At 38.1% G+C, this 26,432-nt stretch overlaps 1 protein-coding gene across 2 annotated transcripts in view; it reads left to right on the top strand.

Annotated features, from left to right (window-relative positions):
* LOC107705621 (voltage-dependent L-type calcium channel subunit beta-4-like) overlaps positions 1-21,842 on the top strand; it is a 23,121-nt gene extending 1,279 nt beyond the window's left edge. Inside the window, exons 2-14 of one of the 2 annotated variants that reach the window (XM_016509012.1) lie at positions 1,353-1,436; positions 8,908-9,039; positions 9,836-9,958; positions 10,105-10,232; positions 13,483-13,532; positions 13,784-13,803; positions 13,990-14,070; positions 15,814-15,872; positions 16,034-16,143; positions 17,663-17,814; positions 17,937-18,032; positions 18,158-18,346; positions 19,826-21,842. In XM_016509012.1, coding sequence (XP_016364498.1) covers positions 1,353-1,436; positions 8,908-9,039; positions 9,836-9,958; positions 10,105-10,232; positions 13,483-13,532; positions 13,784-13,803; positions 13,990-14,070; positions 15,814-15,872; positions 16,034-16,143; positions 17,663-17,814; positions 17,937-18,032; positions 18,158-18,346; positions 19,826-20,110 — 1,509 coding nt within the window. In that variant the 3' untranslated portion in view covers positions 20,111-21,842. Of the gene's footprint in view, positions 1-1,352; positions 1,437-3,141; positions 3,632-8,907; positions 9,040-9,835; positions 9,959-10,104; positions 10,233-13,482; positions 13,533-13,783; positions 13,804-13,989; positions 14,071-15,813; positions 15,873-16,033; positions 16,144-17,662; positions 17,815-17,936; positions 18,033-18,157; positions 18,347-19,825 lie in introns of those variants that run through there. The other variant, XM_016509014.1, reaches the window with a different exon arrangement.
* The last annotated feature ends 4,590 nt before the right edge of the window (positions 21,843-26,432 follow it).

The raw sequence follows: 26,432 nt of genomic DNA, 5'->3' as shown, positions 1-26,432 counted from the left end.
GTACAGTATGTGGAAAATAATGTGTTTTTTGAACCTTAAACCGCATAAACACATTTCATTACACCAAATACACAAAATAATGTTCTTTTTAGCAACATCATACGACCCCTTTAAAGGGTTCGTTCACCCAAAAATGAAAATTAGCCCATAAATTACTCACCCTCAAGTCATCCTAGATATATATGACTTTCATCTTTCAGACGAATCCAGTCGGAGTTGTATAAAAAATGGTCTTTGATCTTTCAAGCTGTTTCATGGCACTCAGCGGGTGTTGCATGCATCAGTCCAAAAGAAGTTAAATAAAAAGCGCCCATCCATAAAAAAAGTGCCTCACACGGCTCCGGGGTCGTGAACAAAGGCCTCCTGTAGCGAATCGATGCGCATTTGTAAGAAAAATATCCATATTCAAAATGTAATAATCACTTTAATGTAGCTTGCGCCAACAGTTGTACAAGGAAGCAGCTCCGGGCGGATGACGTATGAGGTCGGCTTTGCGCATGCACCACTCAGAAGTGACGAACGCGGAAGCGCAGGGGAGAGATCAAAACAACGGTCACTTATTAGAAGTACAAAACGAGGATTTGTAAAGAAGAATATCGGAGGATTTCGATATAAGCCAAGAGGAGACTGGTTTTCCTTTGCTAAAGTAAGGAAACTTTGTTTCCTTTGCTCCTGTTAACAAACGTTGGTTTTCACGAGACTCATCCGCCCGGAGCTGCTTCCACGTACAGCTGTTGTACACCTAGGATGACTTGAGGGTGAGTAATTTATGGGCTAATTTTCTTTTTTGGGTGAACTAACCCTTTAATATATTTATGTAACCTCAAGCTGAATGACCGCTCTATACTTTTTCCACTTCTGCTGTTATATCAGTGCATTAATAAATTGCACAGATAATTTACATTGATGCAAGTGGCTCTCATTACCGAATGAACTTCCCTCATTAATGGTCACTAATGCACTGCGCACAGTTTTATCTGTTGGCACCCTCCCTCCCATCACCCACATTTGGATAACTTCCATGTTTCTACACAATGTCCAGTCTAGTCATATTTTACCTATTTCTAATTGATTTCTATGCAACATTCAGTCTATATTTCTGTCTGATATTATTATTTTTGTTTTGTAAGTGTTTTATAACATTAATAGTATCTCAACAGGCAAATTAAATAATATTTGGGTAATAAATTCAAAACTGATCATGCTGCTTATTCTGATTCTGATCTATTAATATCAAATATCAAAAATATGAGACTAATGCTAATTTTATATTCTCCAAAGTAAATGGTTGAGAAATGATCAACCATATCTGAAGCAATTCATTCATGTTTTCGTTATTGCTCCCTCTACAGGTCAACAGGGGAACATATTCAAGGCGTAGTCGACTGAAGAGGTCTGATGGCAGCACCACCTCCACCAGTTTTATTCTGAGACAGGTAAAGAAATGGCCCATTTCTGAAAATGACCAAGCCTGTTTCTCAGAGCCAATCTGGATCAATTAAAAATTGATTGACTCCTTTTTTGGCTCAATTCAATTATTTCCTCAAGACCAGTCACTTAAACATTAGGGCTTATAATCAGACACATTTAAAGGTCAGTGTAGCAAACACATTCTATGTCCTTATTCATTGCTTTGTTCAGATAGGCTTGATGTGGTGTGATGCTTGAATTGTGAACTAAAACTTTTTTCTTCCTCTCTAATCACTGTAATCACTACTCAAACTGTTCATACTATTTAATGGACCTGTGATAACGTGAACTAACAATTAACAGGTGTGTTTTTATTAACTTAGATTAACAGATTAATAAATAATGTGACAAATCTATTGCTCAGTATTAGTTAATGGTAGATAATGCATTAACTAACATTAACTAATGGGACCTTATTGTAAAGTGTCAGCATAACTTTTAACTAACTATTGTTAACCCTTTAATTATTACACACACGCACACATATATCTGTATGTGGGTGGGTGTGTATGTGTGGTTTAGATTGAAAAATATTTAGAAAGTATGTTAATAAAAGTGGAAATGAAACTTAAAATATATTTATATATAATTTATTATATATAAATATGTGACCCTGGACCTCAAAACCAGTAATAAGGGTCCATTTTTTTAAAATCAAGATTTATACATCATCTGAAAGCTGAATAAATAAGCTTTCCATTGATTGTTATGATAGGACAATATTTGGCCGAGATACAACTATTTGAAAATCTGGAATCTGAGTGTGCAAAAAAATCAAAATACTAAGAAAATCGCCTATAAAGTTGTCCAAATGAAGTTCTTAGCAATGCATATTACTAATGAAAAATTAAGTTTTGATATATTTACGGTAAAAAATTGACAAAATATCTTCATGGAACATGATCTTTACTTAATATCCTAATGATTTTTGGCATAAAAGAAAAATTGATCATTTTGACCCATACAATGTATTTTTGGCTATTGCTACAAATATATCTGTGCGACTTAAGACTGGTTTTGTGGTCCAGGGTCACGTATATATAATTCATTTATTGTATATATTTATACTTATTATTGTTTATATATTTATACTATTTACAAAAACTTTTAAAAATATTTGTTTTAATTTATTCATGTTTTGTTCAAATTTGGTAAGATTTAAAAATAGAGAGAATGTATATTAATAAAATTGTATTTTTATTATATTATATATTATTTATACATAATCAACAAAAATGTAATTAAACTTTAATTATTATTACATAAATATATAATTGATTTATTGTATATATATTTATACTTATTATTTATATTTTTATAAATTATTTGTTTTAATTCATATTATGTTAAAATTTGGTTAGATTTGAAAATACATGTTCGTAAAAAAAAAAAAATTTTAATTAGTGGAGAAAATTGCATCACTGCAAATAAAGGGGAACATCCTGGAGAAAAAAAAAACTGATTGTACATTCAAATAAAATGACAGACGGAAAGAGAGAATGAAAGAGGCAAAGGGAGGCTCTCTCTCTCATCAGCGCTCACAGTCAAGGAGAACACACGTCAGCAGCAGCTCTGACTGGAAGGCTGCTCGGCCAATCAGCACGCAGCTGGTCAACTGTGTCATCAGCCTGAGATTGAGAAAGGGTTCTCTCTCTCTCTTTCTCTCTTACCCTCTCTCTCTTTCTCTCTCTGATGCGGGGCGCAGCGCCGTGCCGTGTGTGTGTGTGAGTGTGTTGCTGAGAGATGATGAAACAACCGCGTCAGTGAGCCGTTGGGAAGCTTCTCCCTGCCTGAGGATGTGAGAGAATTGGAGGCTGAACGAGGGATCCACTCCATCCTGCAGGCTGAGCCGTCTGCACAGGCCTGCTTTCCCTCTTTCTCTCTCTCTCTCCATCCTCTCTTACTCGTGAGGCTTCTCTCACCCTTTTTTCCCTCCTTGTTCTTCCTCTGTGGAGCAAGGGGATCGTCATCCCCCCCCCATCGATTATTTTTCGTGGTGGTGGCTCCCTCCTCTACCTCTTCCTCCTCCCCCTCTCTCTCCATCTCCACCTCCTCCTACTCCTCTCTCTTTTTATCTCTATTCTTCAAGAGGACCTCTTTGGAATAGCAAACCTCCATGTATGACAATTTGTACCTGCATGGATTTGAAGACTCGGAGGCGGTGAGTTATTTTTCTCGCGATCAGAATTGGCTACGGCTATATATAGTTTTTTCCCACTGGCTATATGTGTGTGTGCGTGCGTGAGCGCGCTCTTGTGTGTGTGTGTGTGTGTGTGTGTGTGTATGCCGAACACTGGCTCAGCTGTGCTGCACATTCAGGGCCTGCGAGACTCAGTGTACCATGATTTTCTAAGATGCAGCCCACCGATCTCCGTGGGTGTACTTTTGGGAGATGCTCTTCAGAGGCTTGTGTGTGTATGTGTCTTTCAGTATGTGTTGTTAATAGCACACATTCCCGTTGAACATTCACTCCTATTCCATACGGTGCGTTTAAAGAACGCTACAGCAAAAATAATAATAATATTAATAAAAAGCACGTCTCTCATTTATTTTTCAGTTGGACTTTTTTCTGGATTACAATATGTGTCTTTCCATTCATTGTAGGACCTGCCTGATCTCTTTAAGATTGAAATTGTTTAGGGTGTTATCACATAGTTGAAATTGTAAAGCTTCATTTACTGTCTGGCTGTTAAGGGGGCAGAGCCTTTTCTTGCTGATGTGTAGAATGTAATAAGTCACATGGCTTAGGTGCCCCACTTGAACGCCGTAAAATGAAATCAAGACAGAAGTTTGGAAAAGATTGTGTGTGTCTGGGTTAGAGGCCCTTAGAACCCACTGTAATTCTCATCCGATGTGTTTATTTCGATGTTCTGAATGTATAGAGACCATTTATTTAAGATACAGATCATAATCCATAATCAGGTTCCTGTGCTTTTGAGGAAGAACATATGGTATATCATGTTGTTTGTATATTTAATCAGTATTATTAACATATAGCTTTTAACTAGGGCACATAAAATCATTTAAAATATGAATCAGCAAGCATAATGTTCAAGAAACTGTTTATGTTTAAAGTTAATAATAAAATGCGCACTGTGTAAGTCGTGTAACTGCGTAGTTTGTTTTTGGTGTCGAAAACATTTTCACTCAGAAATGGTTTAGAATTTCAGAAGTAACTGAATTTTAGAAGTAACACATTGAGTTAAATGCGAAATTTTGAAGTATAAAGACTGAAATAGTATTTTCTTGTAAAATGTACTCCAGTAGTTTACTTCAAAAAAAAAAAATTTTTTTCTTACAGTGTATGACTGGTTTTATATTATTCTACATACTTCAAATGGAAGTCTAGGAGAATTTATATTTGTTTAACAATAAAATACAGATTAATTTGAACCAAGTTCATTGCGCTTTGTGTTGCAAACCCAGTGAAATTGTGGATATAAAGCTTCAAAGCTTAATAAAAGCTAAATTTAGTTAATGAGAAAATATCTGTTTAACTTCATTTTGCGCCATTGTCTTTCTTTATGACATTATATATGAATCTTTAAAGGCCCTCCAAAGTCACTCTTCAGCAAAAAAGACCGTTATCTCGTCAAAATTGAGGATGAAAGCCATTCATTTGAAATTTGGTGTGGGTTTTTTTCTTTTGCACACAATCATCACTTCTGCTGTGAAAGATAAGCAAACTTGTGCATTTTTTGTTTCCCGAATCAGGCATTTTGTGATTGGACTCACCGGCCTCAATTGGGTCCCTGCTGAAGTAAGCTTGTGCGGAGCGGCTGCCTTCAGGGAAAAAGTGTTTCGCCATAGGCAGCGTGCTGACATTTTTTAGCCGACTGCGAGGCTTTTTCGCTCTCTCTCTGCCTCTCTCTCTAATGCGATATTGACCCGATCATTCTTTTCACTGACTTGAGCTAATGTTGTTTCCAAATTGGATTAACAGAATACAGCTTCCTAGCTTCACTTCACTTTGAGCAGTATCTCATTAATTAGAGGACTATGTACATGCTGGTTGGATCTTCTTTATTATCTTAAAAGGGGAACGTGTGAATACCTTACGGTATATGTTTTTATTGAGCTGATAGGGATCAGGTGCTTCTCTCTTGAACGTTATGGAGCCGTCTGAGGACTTTATTTCAGGTGAAAATGTTCAGATTGTGTATTGTGAAGTTTTTCATGGTCCTGAGAAACAAGCAGTGAAGGTATGTATGCTCAAAGGAAGCTATCTTGATATGTTGTTGAATAAGAATGCAGAGAGGATATCCTAGAGTCTGTTGAGTTTTTCAGGGCTTCTTTTGAGAAGTATTTGTACTCTAACATTACTATTTGGAGTAGTTAATGAAATTTGCTGACAACTGATGGATGATAGAATCCAACAAGGAAGACACATTGGAAGCTCATAATTACACGCATTTATAGCTTTTGTTTTGAAGATAATTGGTTTCCATCCAGCTGCAGATTTTTTTAAGATATGTAAGTTTCATAGCCTGTTACTCAATTTAGGATTCAGTATTTTTATATTTGTCTCAGACAGTGACAGATGCCTCAAGGTCAGAATCCAAATCATGGTGAGATGCCTCACAGTCCGAATCATTTTGATATGTTGGTTACACTGTGAATGTTTTAAATCAATTATTTCTGTATATGAAAATATTTGATGACTGAAGTTTATCCATAATATGCTGGGTAACATTTTACATTATTGTATCCATGTTACACACTGCACATTTGTGTGACAATACCAATAGCAAAGTTTAATTAAAAATTACATATGAAATAAATGTCAATTATTACCTAGTTTATTATCTAGTAAATGTATCTGTTGTTTTTAAAGACTATGTAATGTAGACTGTGAACAAAAAGAGCTTACCTGAAGTCACCTTCAGCTCACAGGTGTATTTTTCTGTATCTCTGCATCTGTGGCTGACAGCTCTAGTAACAGAGGTACAGGTGGGTTTTTGCTGACCTGGGTTTGCAGCGGTCTGAATAGGGAAACATGAGAATCACAGACGTAATGAAAATCCAGCAGACCAATGTGAATAATGACCAAGGAAGATGGTCCAAGTGCATTGTCAAAAAAAAAAAATGTTTTTGTACTCCACGTCTCCTTGTTCCGCGCTCCTCCTAGCACAGATCGTGACAGAAGAACCGACCAAAAAACAGTACCCTCCGTGTGTTTACCCTCCGTTTTTGTTTCCGTGTTTTTTCCCTCAGTGTTTTGTTTCCGTTGTGTTCTATGGATCCCCTCCTTCGCCCCGAATTCCTCCTCCTCTTGCTGGAGCAGGGGGAAGCGCTCGCTTGAGGACCATACCAGACTGTTTCTGGCCCTCGCCGAACTTACCAGCTACCCGGACGACGCGCTCTGCGCGTTCTATGACGCTAGCCTGAACACCCCGTGCAGAGCGCCGTCGTCCGAAGATGGTCCTCGAGCGGAATTCGCCGCCTTCGTGGAGTGGACTCGGGCGAGAAATGGATCTCCGTCCCCCGCCTGTTCCCAGGAGAATCTCGCCAATTCCACTCCCGACCCAGTGCGCAGCCCACCATCTCCCCGATGCGCGGAGCGCATGCCCGAGCCCACCGCTGATCGCCGTGGAGCCAGAGCTGCTGACGACGTCAGTCAAGGTGTGTAAGCCGGCAACAACACCCGCCACAAGGGAGAGAGCCGCGGACGGTGTGAGCGCGGAAAGGAGCTCCGCCCCCTGCACCGCAGCTGAGGGTGAGCTGAGTATGGCGCGGCGTATGTTCCAAAACGAAGAGGGGAGTGCTCCTTCCCCCGAATCCAGTTCAGAGCGCCCTCCAGTGCCCGCTCCTAGAAAGCGCCCTCCAGTGCCTGCTCCTAGAAAGCGGCCTCCAGTGCCCGCTCCTAGAAAGCGCCCTCAAGTGTCCGTTCCTCCAGAGCGCAATCCTGTTCCTGGGTTCAGCCTAGAGGGGGCTCCTGATCCAGAGTTTAGCCCTGAATGCCCTGAGGCTCACGAAAACCAGCCCTCCCACCCGCTCCTGCCTCCTCCTCCGCTGTCATCTGGCAGCCCCTCTGCTCGCCCTCAGCCCACCATCTATGCGGTGCGAGCTCCGCGGGACTGCCATCCTCCAGCGTCGCCGTGGCTGGAGTTTCCCTTGACTCCGCCTCCAGCCTCTAGGCCCCGGACTCCACCTCGGCCCTTTGACCCGTCGGCTCCACCATGGCTCCTAGCTCCCTCCTCTCCGCCGTGGCCCGGCAGTCTATTAGCTCCGCCGGGCTCCCTCGTCCCTCCGGCTCCGCCTTGGTCTGGCGTCGACCATCCTGCGCCTCGGGACTCCACTCCTCTGGCTTCGCCTCGTCCCTCCGGCTCCATCAGGCTCCTTCATTCCCTCGGCTCCTCAGTCCTCGGTCGCTCCGGCTCCACCGCGGCCTCCTGGATCCACATCTTCGCGTCGGTCGCCAGTGCCATCTGCTCCTCCTAGGACCTCCGGAACCTCCCCGTCGCCCTGGCTCATCGGCTTTCCGTCTCCGCCTTGGGCTCCTCCACCACCTGCTCTGCCGCCGTTGCTCGGCCCCCTGGAGTCAGTGGCCATTCCTCCTCCATGGCTCCTCCCTCCGTCCATTCCATGCACCTGTGTTCCCCTGATTGCCCTGTGTTTATTAGCCCCAGTCTGTGTAGTCTTCCTTTGTCGGTTCTACTTGTTGGATGTTGTGAAATTCCCCTGTCATTCCCAGGATTAAAGACTGTTTATGTACTCCACGTCTCCTTGTTCCTCGTTCCGCGCTCCTCCTAGCACAGATTGTGACACCCATTAGATCTATTACAGTTTTTCACCATGCTGAGTAAGGAAACTTACCGTTAACAAATGAACAGGTTATTAGTGTAGCATATTTGCAGTCTTTTACCATTCGAATTTTGATCATATTTTACAGTGTGGATAGTCTGATCTTTTTTTATGCATAAACTGTCAAATGTCAAAATGTATCTTTGGAGAGATTGTTTCAGGTAAATCTCTTTTCTGTGTCATTCTCATATTTGGAATGTGGGTCTTATTTTCGACTTTTGTACCATTTTGTACCACTTCAAGGTTGTGCAAGGTTTCTTAACCTCAAAACGATCATTATTCAATTTTGCATGAGAATTTGTTTTACCCTAATTCTGACCTGTGAGATTAAACCGTTTTTGATACTCCATCTTTAAGACTTCTATATGTAAATTTCCTCAGTTATGATTCGTTTTACATAGTGGGATATCACAGTCTGCCATTCATCAGGGCGTGCCAAGTATCTGAATGCTGAATAAATATTGACATGCCAGAGGTCATATATTTGTGCTGAAAATTCGGAACATTCGGAAGATTCAGTAATTGTTCTGATAGGACTGGGCAAAAAAATGCAATTTTTATAACTTGCCTCCTTTACAGCCATGACCAGACTGCATACATGCAAGTAATGTAGTATGTGCTGTCTGTTCGCAGGGTTCAGCTGATTCCTACACTAGCAGGCCGTCTGATTCAGATGTGTCGTTGGAGGAGGAGAGGCCGGAGGGGGGTAGTCAGGGCCGGCAGGAGCAAGAACAACAGGCTGCACTGCAGCTGGAGAGGGCAAAGGTCAGGACAGATACAAATCACACTTACTATGTATTAATCAAGCATATGGAATACGTAAATACACAACAGTATATAGTGCTTATTTACTGGTATGTAGTACTTTTGATTTTAAGATCATTAATATAATAGCCTAATACACTTCTGATATAAACATTTATTTTTTGATTAATAAAGAGATAATGTGTCCTTTAATCTTGATACCATAAAATTTGATACCATATTAGTGATGATTGATTTAAAAAATAATAATTTATCATAACGTGTCTGTTTTTTAATATTATTTCACTGTGTACTTTTAAGACACGTGCACATGAGCAGAATGTAGAATTTAACTTAAGGAAATGCATCATTCTTCACTAATATTATTTACAACAGTGTTTTTCTTAATTTTTGTTATTATTAAAGCATAAATGAAAAATTCCAGTATAATAGGGTGGACACAGCTATAACAGTGTGGACAATGCAGATTATGATTACACTGATAAAATAAGTAGAATTTATAATATGAGTACAATTAAATCAAAAATTCATATGTCCACCCTATTTGTTGTATATCCACTCCACTGAGTCAATGAGGTGGACAAGAACAGGCTGTACATTTAGTGTGTAAAAATAGACATTAGCAAATATTCACAAATGTCCAACATCACAAAATAAAGGAAAACATTAATATAACCAACATCAATCTTAAGCTAAAAGTCACAGTATCAGAATGGGCAAGTGTTACATTTTCACATATTACGTATATATTTATATATATTTTTTTTTTTTTAATTCTAAAAACATCAATTTACAGGCCAAATCGGTGGCCTTTGCCGTGAAAACAAATGTCAGTTACTGTGGTGCACTGGATGAAGACGTGCCTGCGCCAGGAACTGCCATCTCATTTGATGCAAAAGACTTCCTGCACATCAAAGAGGTACTGTGGCCTGTTGGCCCATTAGTGAACAGGGCACTGCTGATTCAGATTCACTGATGACTTTGAATATAGAAAAATGCTAGGAGGGGATAAAGTTTTTTTCCCAGCTTTTATTTCTGTTGTCCTTTTCTGTGCTCCATATGCAGAAGTTTAATAATGACTGGTGGATTGGGAGGCTGGTGAAAGAAGGCTGTGAGATTGGTTTTATCCCCAGTCCTCTGAAGCTGGAGAATATCAGAGCACAGCTGGAACAGAAGAAAAGCCGTGTACAAGGGTAAGCAGACATACTTACCTAGGTGAATGGAGCATTTGATTTTCCACAACCTCTTAGTCCTTAATATTCTGTCTGTTTATCAACCTGGCAATGAAATATTGTAAAATTCATATGTCCACCCTATTTGTTGTATATCCACTCCACTGAGTCAATGAGGTGGACAAGAACAGGCTGTACATTTAGTGTGTAAAAATAGACATTAGCAAATATTCACAAATGTCCAACATCACAAAATAAAGGAAAACATTAATATAACCAACATCAATCTTAAGCTAAAAGTCACAGTATCAGAATGGGCAAGTGTTACATTTTCACATATTACGTATATATTTATATATATATTTTTTTTTTTAATTCTAAAAACATCAATTTACAGGCCAAATCGGTGGCCTTTGCCGTGAAAACAAATGTCAGTTACTGTGGTGCACTGGATGAAGACGTGCCTGCGCCAGGAACTGCCATCTCATTTGATGCAAAAGACTTCCTGCACATCAAAGAGGTACTGTGGCCTGTTGGCCCATTAGTGAACAGGGCACTGCTGATTCAGATTCACTGATGACTTTGAATATAGAAAAATGCTAGGAGGGGATAAAGTTTTTTTCCCAGCTTTTATTTCTGTTGTCCTTTTCTGTGCTCCATATGCAGAAGTTTAATAATGACTGGTGGATTGGGAGGCTGGTGAAAGAAGGCTGTGAGATTGGTTTTATCCCCAGTCCTCTGAAGCTGGAGAATATCAGAGCACAGCTGGAACAGAAGAAAAGCCGTGTACAAGGGTAAGCAGACATACTTACCTAGGTGAATGGAGCATTTGATTTTCCACAACCTCTTAGTCCTTAATATTCTGTGTGTTTATCAACCTGGCAATGAAATATTGTAAAATTCATATGTCCACCCTATTTGTTGTATATCCACTCCACTGAGTCAATGAGGTGGACAAGAACAGGCTGTACATTTAGTGTGTAAAAATAGACATTAGCAAACACATTTAAATTGCATATTATATCTACATTCACAAATGTCCAAAAATGTGCACCACTACATTTTTCAAGGCTCATTTTTATTTGTTATGCAATCTTTGATCCATTAAAGGTCCCATATTGTACACCTTTCTGGAGTTTTATTTTAAGTTTTGATGTCCTTAAGAATATATATTTGCGGTATAAGTACCAAAAACAATCTCAAGATTTATATATAATCATTTGTAATTGTATATATATTGTTGTGATTAATTGTGGCTGGAACAATAATGTAGCTGTAAAAATAGTTGCCTGCTGAAACTGAAATGTATATACTTCTTCATCATGACTAGATAGACACGGTGAGTTTGTCTTTACTATACACGTAGATGTGATCCACCTCATAGTAACAATCCTGTCAGATCGTCCATCCTTTGAGTGAGAGTGTAACGTTACAGGTTGGCCGATCTGGTTTAGTGGTTAAAGTTAAACTTTTCAACATGTTTCCGTGTTGTCCTTGCTCAGCAAAAGCATGGACACGATGTTGTCTGGGGGTTTGGCAAAAGGAGAGTGGGACGGTGGGCGGTGCTCGGGGTGGTGACTGAAGGCTGTGTAGTTCTGACGTCAACTTTTTACGGAAGTCACAACGAGCTAGAACTTTAAGCAGGCTGTGTGCATTTTACTGTGGACTGACTGTTTTGAAACTTATATGGTAGTTAAATAGCCCCTAGACCTCAGTAATCGTGAAAAAAGCCAGGAAATTTCAGTTTTGACAATATGGGACCTTTAATAAAAAGTTTTTAATGCCATTTCCATGTGTAGAAAACCAAATGCTCTATAGTTGCTATTCTATAGATACAGCATATATAACAAAATATTAAGTCTTATTATAGGATACAATAGACATTATGAAAAAAAGATTTGGAAATATTCTTAAAAATATTCCATTCCAAAATGAAATAAGGGTGGTGGGTTTCAAGAACAGAGATGGCATTATAAAGAAAATTGACTTTCAGTCACTCAGTTAATCTGTGAGCATGGCATTGCTTGAAATTTGAAATTAGATGAACACCCAAATTAAACCCAGAATGTATGGTGGCTTTGCATTTCAGTTTCACACCAGATCTGAATTTTCACCCTTTGTTGTTTTTTTCTTCAGTTGCCTGTTGCTTTATGTAATCAGGACTGTTATCTTGGCCAAAAACATCATGATTTGAATTTGAACCCGATTGTGCATTGATCACAGTTCACTGTACTTTCACTGCTGCTCATAATCATCATGTCTTAGCTACAGAAATGCAGAACCAGAGCCAAACTTTTGAGTATCGACATAAAGTCCAGTCTACAGTACAGTTTATTCTGGCCAAGAACATCCACTTAAACTGTCTGTCAGCATCCATGTGTTTTTTGTTTAGTTTTTTTGTCTTTTGTTTTGCTTTGCTTTGTTTTGTGTTTTGTGTGACATTAAAAGACTGGAAAAATATTAAATGATTCAATAGAGAGAGTAACAAAATACTAATTAAATATTGGTGCCGCAGTTTCTGCAAGCAGTTGTAGAACTGGCACTGAAGGAATACATTTTATGGTAAGAATTAGTAATAAATATAGATTGTTTTTCGTGGACATAACATGAAATAAACAGAATATACAGTTGTGCACATAGGATATAGTGTCTCAGCTGAATATCTTTTAAAGATTCAGTGCTATTAACCTCGCAAACATCGTTCATTGTGCCAGCCTGGTACTACAGTATATAAACAAGCTTCTTCTTTTTTCTCCAGGTAGACTTATAAAAATGTTTGCACCCTGGGAATTACTGGGAAACCCATTAGATTTGAGCTTACAATTTTGGAGAGCTCTTGCCATTTTAGTAATATTCATCAGATGGTCTATGGGTCTGAGGCTGAGACTACCAGATGAAAGACCCAGTATCAAATTATGAGACAATTTATTTAAAACTTGAAATGATCCAAAAGTACAGGAATTTTGAGATTGTTTGACATTTGATTTGTTGAAAACTGGGTATCAGGTTAGGTGACACCAGCTCGCAGTTTGAAATCGGATGACTGACCCTCAAACCCAGGTGACTATCGATAACAATTCTACATGCAGCATCAATTCATGGACATTGACATAGAATCAGTGTGGGTCGGACCAGGTTTTATGCATTAGCTATTAGAGATTATATCATGTAGTATTAAATTATAAAGATTTAGAGTAGTCCACTTGTGTGTTTAGACACAATGACTAAAAATGTTCTATCTCTGTCTCTGTTTGTCTGCTCATTTCTTTAGTAAGTCCAGTGGAAGCTCCTCCCCTAGTTTGGGGGATGTGATGTCATCAGGTGAGCCAATGAGCTGTTGGGGGTGGGGCTTTATGAGATGGGGGTGGGGTTACAGGAATCTCCCCGAAAAAACAGAATCGTAGGCAATTCATCAGTGGATGATTTTACTTCAACACTGTCCTGCGTAAGGCTAAAGATCAAACGTGCAGCTACTTGTGAGCATGGGACAGTGGACCATGAATGACTTGAATGGCTTTCTCACATTTGAAGAACTTTATAATACTTTACTTCTTTTTCCTCTCTTTTTACAGGCAAGCAGAAACAGAAAGTGGTAAGTGTGTCCACACGATGGAAGAATCGTCACCTAACCTTCCTGTCCAGTCATTGAAGAGATGTATTTCTGCCACACATGTCCTAAGCTCAAATTCCTCTCTACACTCATTCCTCAAAACTGCTCTCATTGTGACGTACTTTGACCATGCTGTGCTTTGTTATTTACCTATGATCTCATCTGCAGACTGAACATGTGACTCCCTATGATGTTGTGCCTTCCATGAGGCCTGTGGTGCTGGTTGGTCCATCGCTGAAAGGATATGAGGTGGGTTGTCCTAAATGATGTGGTGGAGGTATATCGTCATCAAACTTGGGTCTCTGTTGTTGACAGAAAAACACTTTTGTCAAAGATCGATCTGGAGAGTTTTTACAGGTGAATCAGTAAATTTATCATGAAATAACATAGAACTGAAAATTCCTCCTTCAAGGCCGTAGAGCTGGCGTTCTTTGTTTATGACTGGCTGCGTGTCTGTGTGTGCGCATTTTGCGTTATTGATACCAGCAAAATATAATATCTATTCCAGTCTCTCCATCTCTTCACACAGAGAAAACAAAAACATACTCCTCCTCTTCACAGTTCTGTTACCACGGCAACAACCTTCCGGGGTCCAAGAGACGTCAGTGCTAGAAAGTAGAGCATGGTTTGAAATTAGAAAGAGACAGAATAACAGGAACAGTGATGGAGGGAGGGAATCGTTGAGAGAAAGAATGAAGGCATGCGATAGACAAAGTCAAGGCGAGTCAGTGAAGTAGAGAAAGTAAATAAAGAAAACAAGCTCCTTTGCAATTTATAGGGTGTAACTGGATGCAGATTTGATTTTTTTGTAAGGATTTCATTTATTTACGCAGCTGCTTGGTGTATAAATTACAGGGAGGCTTGTTTTATTGAGACTAAGTAAGCTTTTGAGTTGATGAGGCAGGAGTTTTGTTCTTAAAATTAAATTGAATCTTTAGCTCTGTTCCAGAAACTGCCTCACTCCCTACAGCTGCAATAAGTGACCAGTATGGAACCTTATAAGTGACCAATTTGGAATGCTCAACATATGCAGCACTTTGCACAGGAGACTTGACCAGCAATTATTACAGTGCAACAATTGGGTTCTTAAAGTAAATCCCTTTCATTTTCTCAATATGGAAATTAATTTTAAATGATAGCTCATAAACCTTTATGACTTACTTTAAGACTTACTGTGAGCTATGAGGTTGTTAATCGATGTATATGATTTTGTTCAAGCCATCAGCCCACATTATTTCAATTTATTTTTTAAATAACTGTTTGACAGAAGAACTCCTGGTGAAAAATACATTACCCGTTACCCAGAAATCTCGACCAATCGAAGAACCATGACAAGTAAATAGTGCCAGATGAAAATATTTTTTAAATATTATATAACTCAATTATGTCCTTCGCAATGCCTCATGGGATTGTAGTCTTTTCCCTGATTAAAGGTATTTTTTAATTATTATAGATAGATAGAGAGAGAGAGAGCGAGAGAGAGTTGTATATTTATGTTTTTAACTCAATTATGTCCTTCACAATGCCTCATGGGATTGTAGTCTTTTCTCTGATTAAAGGTTAAGCTAAGTTTACAACTTTGTCTCTAAATTTGTTTCAAATTAAAGTTTGTAATGTTGTGATTCTCCTTGTAGCTGCTTGGTTTGGTTCATAGCTTATAACTCTTAAACAAACACATTTTTAAAATACCTAAAAAAAAAATGAATGGGAAAAATACTTCCGGAAAACAGGGCTGCTGAAAAAAAAACAGGCTGGCACTGTTGCACTTTATTTCAATGGAGTTTGGCGTTAGCATGTTGCTTAGCTACAGTAAAATACCCTAATAAGCATAAACATGGCACACACAAATATTGTTTTAGAACAGATCAAATAGTATTTAAATATGAAGTTATGTAAATATGAATTTATCATGTAAAGTGATGTAAATACACTATTAACCACATTTTAGTCATTCTAAATCACACTGAAATACTCTTTATATCTTTTGAACAGGTCACTGATATGATGCAGAAAGCTCTTTTTGACTTCTTGAAACACCGGTTTGATGGCAGGTAAGTATCAGAAGTGGTTTATAGATTTCATCATGTTCCTGCACATCACTTAGAAATTTAAAATACGGAATAATTTGTTATAAACAAGATAGGGTGGCTTATATGTTATAATGACAGGTTTTCACTGCAGCTAACTACAGATAATATATTTATTGTCCTAGGATAACTATCACGCGTGTGACTGCAGATATCTCACTGGCAAAGAGATCAGTGCTTAACAATCCCAGCAAGAGAGCCATTATTGAGCGCTCAAATACCAGATCCAGCCTTGGTAAGACACAGAAAGAACCGAAACATACCTCACAGAAGGTTATTAAAAAGAAATATTCCAGGTTAAATTTCAAGTTCTGGTCACCATGTAATCAGTTACCATAGAAAATAATTTTGACTTGTTCCTCAGTTTATAAATACAAGGAAAGCCATATGTACAGTAATGCATTTACTGTCAAGTCTATGGTTCTAAGTCTTAAGTGCACTGGAAGATTTCAAATAAAAAAAATGTGACACTATTTTTAATGCACTTCTCTTAATTCTTGTGTAAACAAATCTTGATATTTAGGATGAAAATGTGTGTAAATAGCTATGTTTAAGTTAAGCACAGCTTTTCTTGGTGGCCGAGTGTAAAGTTTGCACCATATAAACAGTGCTTTACAAATTATTAAGTCATATCACTTTCTGGTATCCTTGCCTGGATATTGTGAGATAGTAGTTAAGTAATTCTATCACACTATTTCTAGGAATTATGGTTACAAGTGATAATTGCATATTTAAACATTTATTTGTAGTGCTTGTACACTTGCTCCATAAGCTTTCATTTTAAGTGCACTAATTAACACATTTTTCTTTAGTTTTCATAAAGTGAAGAATGAGTCAAAATTCATTTTCTGTGGTAAACAACAGCATCCACAAGTTGTATTCAGTAGTGGGCAGTAGTGTTGCTCACATTTTTTGTTTTTAATCAGTGAGATCAGGTAGCTTTTCATTGTTGACGAACACAAAAAATGTCACATTTTCCCTGACATTATTTCAGCAAAGCCAAGTGTGTGGTATTTTCTGTATTTTTTTTTTTTTTTTTAGAAATTAGAGGTAGCAATGCCTGAGAAACATCAACTACAACTACAAATATTGTATTTTTTATTTTTTTTTGGTGTCTAATATTACAGTTTTTAGTGTAAATAGCTACTTTCTCAAAATCCCTAACCCTATTTTCTGTAGAGTACTTGGTAGCTGCATTTTTTGAGCAGCTTGCCCAAAACTGGTTGTATTTAAAGTCTGTGTGAACCGGAAGTTGCGACCGACTTTACTTCCGTATTGTGACGTACTTCCGAGAGAAACGGAATATTGAATGAGAAAAACAGAGGGCGTGGCTTGTTTTGTTTTTTCTACTGCGAACTGATTGGATGTAGTAAAGTAGGCGTTTCATTCAGAACAACACTGACAGTTGGAGGGGCGTGTTTAAGGATGTTATGATCAAGCCCAAGCCGTCAAACTGATGTCATCAGAGAAGGTCCGTCATTTCAGAGGGGAGGTGCATTTTCAGATTTGGATTAAAGATTACCAAGGCAAACAATTTTTTTTTGTGGATTGACTGAATTGTTCACCACAAAAATAGCAGTGTGCACTAACAAAATAAATAGTCAATTTTGATTTCATGTGTACTTTAACCTAGAATATTCCTTTAATCTGACATACTGCCATCAAATGCAATATCAAAATGAGTCACTTCTCTTTTTGTTCTATTAGTGTGCGAACTGTGGACTGATAACTCTTTGTGTGATATACATGTACAGCTGAGGTACAGAGCGAGATTGAGCGCATATTTGAACTAGCTCGCTCGCTCCAGCTGGTTGTCTTGGACGCAGACACCATCAACCATCCTGCTCAGCTGATGAAGACTTCACTAGCACCCATTATCGTCCATGTCAAAGTGTCCTCGCCAAAGGTGTGACATTCAGAGACACTCGTGTCATGGTTTTAGTGTTGCATTAGAGAAAGACCAATCAAACTTCAAAATCTGATTGAAATTATTGTTCTTGCTTTGTAACCAACTCTTTTGTCCTTTAGGTCCTCCAGCGGCTCGTCAAATCTAGAGGAAAGTCACAGAGTAAACACCTCAATGTACAGCTCGTAGCCGCAGATAAACTAGCACAGTGTCCTCCGGTGCGTCTTATCTTACGTACAAACATCAACACACATATGGAAGAAAAATACAGAAATTACTCCAGTTTTACACAATTTTAACATAGTCTTATGTGTGTGTGTGTGTGTGTGTTCCTCTTTAACAGGAGATGTTTGACATCATCTTGGATGAGAATCAGTTGGAAGACGCATGTGAGCACCTGGCGGAGTATCTTGAGGCGTACTGGAAGGCAACCCACACCTCCAGCAGTACCCCGCTCAACCCTCTGCTGGGCAGGAACCTCGGCCCCGCTGCCCTGGCCCCTTACACTACGTCTGCCATATCCGGCTTGCAGGTACGCAATCACACACACTCTCTACACATAATAGGCATTTTTAAGGTGTTTATAGACTTTTTGATCAATACCAAGATATTTGGTCAAAATTTTTATGAATTTACATAGCCTCATTGGTCCATTTTAAATAGTCCGGTGGTGTGTTTTAAAAGTTTTATACAAATATTCAATTTAGACTTTCAATTAATATAATGTCATAAAATCTGATATAATAATATAAAAAGTATTAGCAAAATGTTGTATAAAATAAAATGTTGCATAAAATAAATTGTATTTATTCAAAATGGAAATCTTTAGTAACAATACAAGTTTTAATATCTTTTTTATCAAAAAAAAAGTGTATTTTGTTACAAAAAAATTCAGTTTTGAATAAATGCTGTTCTTTTTTTTCTTTTTTCTTTTTACTTTTTGTTCTTCAAAGAATATTAAGCAGCACAGCTGTTTCCAACATTGATAATAAATCAGCATATTAGAATGATTTCTGATGGATAATGTGACACTGGAGTAATGGCTGATGAAATAGGCCTATCCTTTGGATAGGCTTTTAGGCCTATCCAATAGGCCAAAGCCTTTGATAGGGGGAAGTCGTGGCCTAATGGTTAGCGAGTCGGACTCGTAACCCAAAGGTTGCGGGTTCGAGTCTCGCACCGGCAGAGATTGTATGTGGGGGGAGTGAATGTACAGCGCTCTCTCCCACCTTCAATACCACGACTGAGGTGCCCTTGAGCAAGGCACCGAACCCCCAACTGCTCCTCGGGCGCCGCAGCAAAAAAATGGCTGCCCACTGCTCCACTGCTGTGTGTTCACGGTGTGTGTGTGTGCACTACTGTGTGTGTGCACTTTGGATGGGATAAATCCAAAGTGCACAAGTCACCATACTTGGCCACATGTCACGTCACTTAAAAAATTCAGCTTTGCCACCACAGGAATAAATTATATTTTAAACCCATTATTTTAAATTGTAATAATATATCACAATATTACAGTTTTTACTGTATTTTGAATACATGCAGCCTTGATGAGCATAAGACACAAAAACATTCAAAATCTTGCTGATCCCAAACTTTCAAACAGTAGTGTTTAATACATACATACCACCGTTCAAAAGTCGGTTCAAAACACTTTTAATGTTTTTGAAAGAAGTCTCTTCTGCTTACCAAGGCTTCATTTGTTTGATCAAAAATATGGTTCGGACAGTAATATTGTCAAATATTATTACAGCTTAAATAACTGTTTTCAATTTTAATTTATTTTAAATTGAAATTTATACCTGTGATGGCAAAGCTGAATTTTCAGCAACTTTTTCCCAGCGTTATTTAATGAATAGAAAGTTTAAAAGAACAGCATTTATTTGAAATAGAATATTTTGTTAACACTATAAATGTCTTTTTTTTACGTTTAAACGGTAGTGCTTATATTTAAAAGATAAAAACTTAATACTAGTGCAGGCTCTTACTTTATTTGGTACTTATACATCAGAATCAGCAGGGGCAAAAAACACTGCAAGCCAACCACACTGGGGACCACTCCACCCCCAACGAACGGCGCAACCTGATGACCTCAGACGAGAACTACCACAACGAACGAGCGCACAAGGGACGGAACCGAGGCTCCTCTGGCTCACAGCACGGCGGCAGCGGTCGAGACCACCACTACATGGAAGAGCAGCAGGGCTACCAGGACCCCTACCAGGACACCTACAAGCCCCACCGCAACCGCAGTTCCCCAGGCAGCTACAGCCAGGACTCACGACACCGGCTCTGAGCCACCCTGCCCGGTTTCGTCCTCCAAGCCTGAGCCACAGAGCCACCGAGCCAAGATGGCTTCTGTCCAGAATTGTATACATCTTCCATTACACTTTCATTTTGTTAGGGTCTCTTGAGCTACAAAGCAGAAACTGTTTAACCCCTCCTGAACCTTCACCATCTGACCAAAGCCTGCATTTACGTCTGCTTATACAAGGCTCAACGTGTCTGCCTGGGAAAAGGGAACCTTTCAACATGCAATGGACCAGAAATGTTACAGTTGTTATGCTTTCACATGTTAATATGCTTGTTGATTTTTTTGTTTTGTCGATTCTGTTGCAAAAGGGCAGGTTTTACTTCTACCAAGCAACCATTTCACTTCAAAACGGAATGATTGATTGGTCCTTAAAAGCAAATATTCTGTGAAGCTAGCAATAGCCGAGAATCAGAGAGTTGTAAAGGGTGTATACAGGATCCCTGAAAACTGAACAAGGAGCTCAGTTAGTCTTTATGTCATTATTGCCAGCATGTTACCTGACCGCATGCTTCCCCTTTCATTAGTGCATAACTTGAGCGGACATAGGATGATGCTGTGATCATTGCCCATAAGCAGGCCCCCAAGAAAGTGGCTGACAAACTGGAACATTTCAGTAACGTAACACAAACCTACTGCCAAGCTGTCTTTGCTTACAGAAATGGAATCTTAAAAACCATGATCTTGGAGTTTTCCAACGCCCCGAAATCCTAGGCGGTGGAATTTCCACATAAATTCTGCCAAAAATAGCAGGAATCTTAGATTCGGCCACAGCCAGCCAGTCATCTCTGCAGGTTAGCACTGGTGCACTGCGTTCTAGCCCATGGACTCATTTCTTACCAGGCATTATTTTCTAGTTAGGAAGACAGCTTAAAGAGATCCATAACATAGGAATGCTGAACAAAAGTGTTGCTGTGATCTAGTCCTCAGTAGAGTTAGCAAGAATTGACATCTTATGATTAGTTTTCATCATTTAAAAGCTGAAATTATGGCACTTTGGTACATTGTAATTTAAATAGATTGTGTCTATTAAAAAAAAAACATTTTCCTCAGCACTACATGTAACTCTAGGATGAACAGGTCAATTTAGTTCTGATTCTTTAGGAGTGACTGGCACCCTGTGCTCCACCCTGCCAACTGGAGCTGCCGCCATCCGGTCCACTTCAGCAGATATGCAGTGACCTCCTCGACCGCTCCGAGGTGGCTCACCACATCTCAAATGCTACAGACTAAACCCGACCCCTAAAGTGTCGTTCTTCTACTCATACATTTTCAGTGTGACAGGGACTGGCAGAGGACAAGTAGATCCTCATCATATGGAAGCAGTTCAGACCTGGACCTGAAACTTACAGACCCAAGGCCTTGGCAAACCATGGATTTCCTCGCCTGCATATTCTCTCCTTATTGATTTATGCTAGTTTGTGCATTTTCAAAAGAATACATTTTAAAGAAAAAATCAACTCGGAAAAACTAAGGACTGCAACTATTGCATTTGTCTATGAGCATGCTTCTCTGTTAATTATATAATGAGGATGAATGAACATGAGGAATTTGGCAGTCGATGCCCATTTGTCTAAACAAAAAAATTAATCTCTGAATTTGCTCCCTGAGACAATCAGATGGAACTTCTCTGTAAAACCGGACCGTTGTTCATACATTTCCATCATCCTGCCCTCTCCCGTTTCACAGCAGCTTCATCTGAGCTACAGATAAAAGAATAAAAATGTGTCCATTTTTCCTTTATTTATTTTTTTTTGTGAAAGTTGAAAATTAAAGATGAAAATGCAAAATTGCATGCATATCATTTTAATTTATAACAAATTTGAAAAAATGTTTTATGGAATATAATTGTGTAAAAGGCTAATCTAGCAGTATTTAAGTTCTTTTACAAAAACGAAAAGAAGAAAAAATAAATGGTCATTTTGAAACCGTGTCATATTTATTTATTTATTTTAGACTTTTTGGAGCCATCAGTTTATTAGCATTTCAAAGGCCATGGCCATACGGATACAGTCAAATGAATGACTAAACAGGTGCATTTTGAAAAGTTGATTTAAAAGTACATTTCTGTGTGATTTTAAGCGTCAAAAAAGACTGCATTATACCATCTCAAGCTACTATTATATATGAATTATGCTATGTAAAGGTTTACAGGGCTCAAACTCAAACCTGCTTGTTAGAATTTAATACTGATGTTTTTACAAACCGCCATATTTCCATCAACAAATCAAAAAGGCAAAGAATGTTACCATGTTTTTGTTAGTGTGGCCACAATGTAACAGAATAAAAATAGAGCAGAACAGACTGTAATAGTACAAAGCTGCCATCGGCTAGTAAAAAGCTAAAAGTTAAAGCAATTACACTGTTAAAGGACACAAGAGACACGCATTAGTAAAGTGACCAAGATATTGTAATGCCACAACAACCAAGGAAAGCAACTTGCATTATAAACTTCATTAAATAAACGGTGTGTTCTGCAAGTGAAACATTATACTAAATAAATAAGTCCCTGAATTTCAGCGTTTCTGCCTCTAGATGGCATATGAAGCACAATAAGTGTTTACTGATGATCTTAAAAATTAAAAGATAGGCAATTAAATCTTAAAAAATATTTAAAGTGACTGTTGGCACAGAAATATCTAATCTTATTTGCTGGGAATACAATAGTAAAAAATTTGGACTCTGAATGAGCAAGTGATGGCAACATTTTCATTTTTGGGTGAACTATCCCTTTAAGCTTCAGTTTCAAACACATTATTGAGAGAATGTCCAATGTGTGCAGAACTGTATCTACACAACAGATGGCGACTTTGAGGAACAACTAAATATACTTACGAAACTTTCATTAATACTTTGATGACTTTATAAGTATTCTAATATTAGAAAATAAAAATAATAATCAGATGTGTTGCCTACATCGCAGTGGCTTTCTGACAAAGCAGATCATGCAACCTTAACCCGTTTAATCCCAAATTTTTCCAAGACATGAAAATATCCAAATGATGTGTCAATAGTAATAGTTTTTTTTTTTTTGAAAATTTTTGTTTTATGGTCGGTCACAATTGGGATAATGTGTATACGGAATTAACATATTTCTGCAGTCATAAACATGTCTCAGCCCAGCTATTTTAAACTGTTTGGTCAAATTCTAGGGTTACTATTATGCATAAAAAACATTAAACAGCACTTAAGAATACTGAGATAAAAGACAAAAAATTCAACCATCAACGTATTTCAAAATTGTTACTTTATTGTAAAAATATATCAAATTTTTATATTAGTGCTACCAGTATTACAACTTATTTGTAACATTTGAACTTTTAATTTAATGCAATATTTTCTCATTGCAACATTTTAGTGCAGCCTTCACTAACAACTGCAATATTGTATACCTAAATTCACTGTTATAGTCAAAGACTTAAACTACTTCAGTCTGTGTGCATTGAATTTATTTAATACATGAGTTTCACAATTTGAGTTGAATTACTGAAATAAATGAATTTTTCCACGACATTCTAATTTCTTGAGATGCACCTGTATGTGAATTCATATATTATTAATACTCGACACCTTAAAGATATTGTGGACCAAAAATCTTTGTTAACATACTTTACTAGCCTTTCGTTTTGGAGCTTTGATGCAGCCATCCCCTGCGTTCCATTAGGAAGGGCTCATCCCTATGCTCTAATCCCTTCAAATGGTTTACCCGCATCATATTTTTTTTTTTTTTTCTTTTTTATTAATGCTCAAAAATCAAGAACAGTACACAAACAATAATACAACAATCAACATAAAAATGATAAACAATAATAACAGAATAAAAGTAAAAACAAATAAAGAAGAAGAAAGTGGGTGGCGGTTAATACATTACAAACTGAAAAAATAAAACTGAGACCTTTATGTTTTGCCTATATTGCCTATAAATACACTAAAACGCCAGTCAGTAAAGTTTTTAGAGCTTTATAAATGAAAAACTTTTTTACGGTCATTGTGACCGGTGGGATTAAATGGGTTAAGAAAGTTTCTAAAAACATTTCTTGTTATAAACAGTAGGGAGCGGTATTGTCTTGATTCTCGCTGATGACCCTCCCCGTTAGCAACCCTTCTCCCTCTCAACCTCTCTCCCTCCCCTTCTTCTTCACTCTAGATTAAAGGCACTTTGTAGTGTAGAATGCTTTAAAGACGTAGTTGGACAGAATGTTCCCTTTGTGGTGTTGAGGACCTAGACATCATGTGTTTAACATGTTTAACAGTAGAACATTACTTAAATATTATGACCTTGGTTCATCCAGCTTGTTTATCAGTCTAGACAGAAATATCCCCCATTACAGGGTGCAGAAATCACAGTTATGGATGATGTCCCGTTGAAAACGTTGAAGATCTGGCTAAAGAACGGATTACTGTTCCAGATATTCTTTAATAGGGTTTGTTATGTGAGAAAATAACATTAGTACTGTGAAGCGAATCCGCTGTTTAATGCACAACGCTTTTTTGGCTTTGTTGATTACATCAACACCTACTTTTTAAGGAAAGTGCTCTTTGTGGTTGCCAGGCAACATTTAATTTTCACTCTTCATTGAATGAGATGGTTAGTGCTCATAATAGAAATGGCCACATGGATAAAGCTGCATCACAAAAAAAAAAGGACTGCACAATCAGCGTTTTATTATAGTATAAAACTGGTGAAAATACATTTAGAAATAAAAGTTTTACTTGTACAAAAATACTTGTATACTTTACCTCATAAGTCAAGTCACCTTTATGTATATAGTGCAGATACAATACAGATTGTGTCAAAGCAGCGTTACAGTATTAAACAGGAAAATGGTGTGTCGATAATGCAAGAGCACAATAGTAAACACTCAATTTTTCAGTTAAAGTCAGTTCATCATTGACTCAGTTCAGTTCAAATAGTATCTGTGCAATCAAGTCGGCAATATTGCCAGAAACTAAGTGTCCCCAACTAAGCAAGCCAAAGGCAACAGTGGCAAGGAACCAAAACTCCATCGGTGACAGAAATGGAGGAAAAAAACCTTGGGAGAGTCCAGGCTCGTTAGGGGGGCCAGTTCTCCTCTGGCCAGATGAAACCAGCATGGCGTGGTTTAATTCCAAGCTAACACAAGTCATAGCTAATTGTGCAGAGGACTCATCTGGTTCCCGTGATCATGTGTCGATGGCGTCGAGGTGACGAGGTCTTCACAGGGGATCTGTTTCTGGGGCTCATCTAGTTGACATGATCTCCGCTGACATTCAGAGCTGTAGAGGTCATGCCGATCCACCATCTGGACTGGATCTGGGTGGCTACGGAGACCTCGATAAAAGAGAAGAATATTTAAGCAATGACAACACATGAGATGTCTGTATTGTAAATATCAAAAGGTCCGTGTGTCATGCGTGCAACCCCTTTAGTCATAGAACAGCCTTGCTTTTGTTGCTTTTATAAAACATTTACCACATAATAAAAATATAATCACACATTTTCATTAGATCTTTATTTCACTAAGCAAATTCATTGAGTGTCATTCTTAGAAGATACATGCATTCGAACGTTTTAAAAACACAAGACAGTAAAAACATTAATATTGTGAAATATTTTTACAATTTAAAATAACTGTTTTCTATTTAATATATATTGAAATGTGATCTATTCCTGTGATGGTAAAGCCAAATTTTCAGCAGCCATTACTCCAATCTTCAATATCACATGATCCTTCAGAAATCGTTCTAATATGATGATTTGGTGATCAAGAAACATTTCTTCTTATTATTATCAGTGTTGAAAACTGTTGTACTGTTTTATGGAAACCCCGATGCATTTTTTCAGGATTCGTTGTTGAACAGAAAGTTCAAAAGAACAGCATTTATTTGAAATAGAAATCTTTTGTAACATTATAAATGTCACTTAATCAATTTAATGCATCCTTGCCAAACTAAATCTTACTGACTTCAGACTTTTGTCTAGATTCTGAGGCTAACTAATTAAAACTAATTATGCTATGGTGAACAGGTCAAAGCAGTTATATCTAAAGGTGTATACCAAGATTGTTATGCTGTATTGATGAATCAGTTTTATAATTAGTGTTTTTGAGCATTCTAGAACCAGAAAATGTCATGCAGAACATGGAGGAGTGCTTACATAGACCCTCTAACTCTTCTTACCGCGAGTTTTCGAAATCGCGATAATCAAACACGGTTTTGATGATAATTAAATTTTAAACGGTAATACTAACCGTCAGGGCATTTTATCGTGATTTATCGTGAAACCGGTAATCGTTCCATCCCTAATTAGTAAACATACACTAACTAC

This window comes from Sinocyclocheilus rhinocerous, unplaced genomic scaffold (assembly GCF_001515625.1).
Source record: "Sinocyclocheilus rhinocerous isolate Xijiao unplaced genomic scaffold, SAMN03320098_v1.1 scaffold504, whole genome shotgun sequence".
NCBI lineage: Eukaryota > Metazoa > Chordata > Actinopteri > Cypriniformes > Cyprinidae > Sinocyclocheilus > Sinocyclocheilus rhinocerous.
This window is presented reverse-complemented; position numbering and strand designations above follow the sequence as displayed.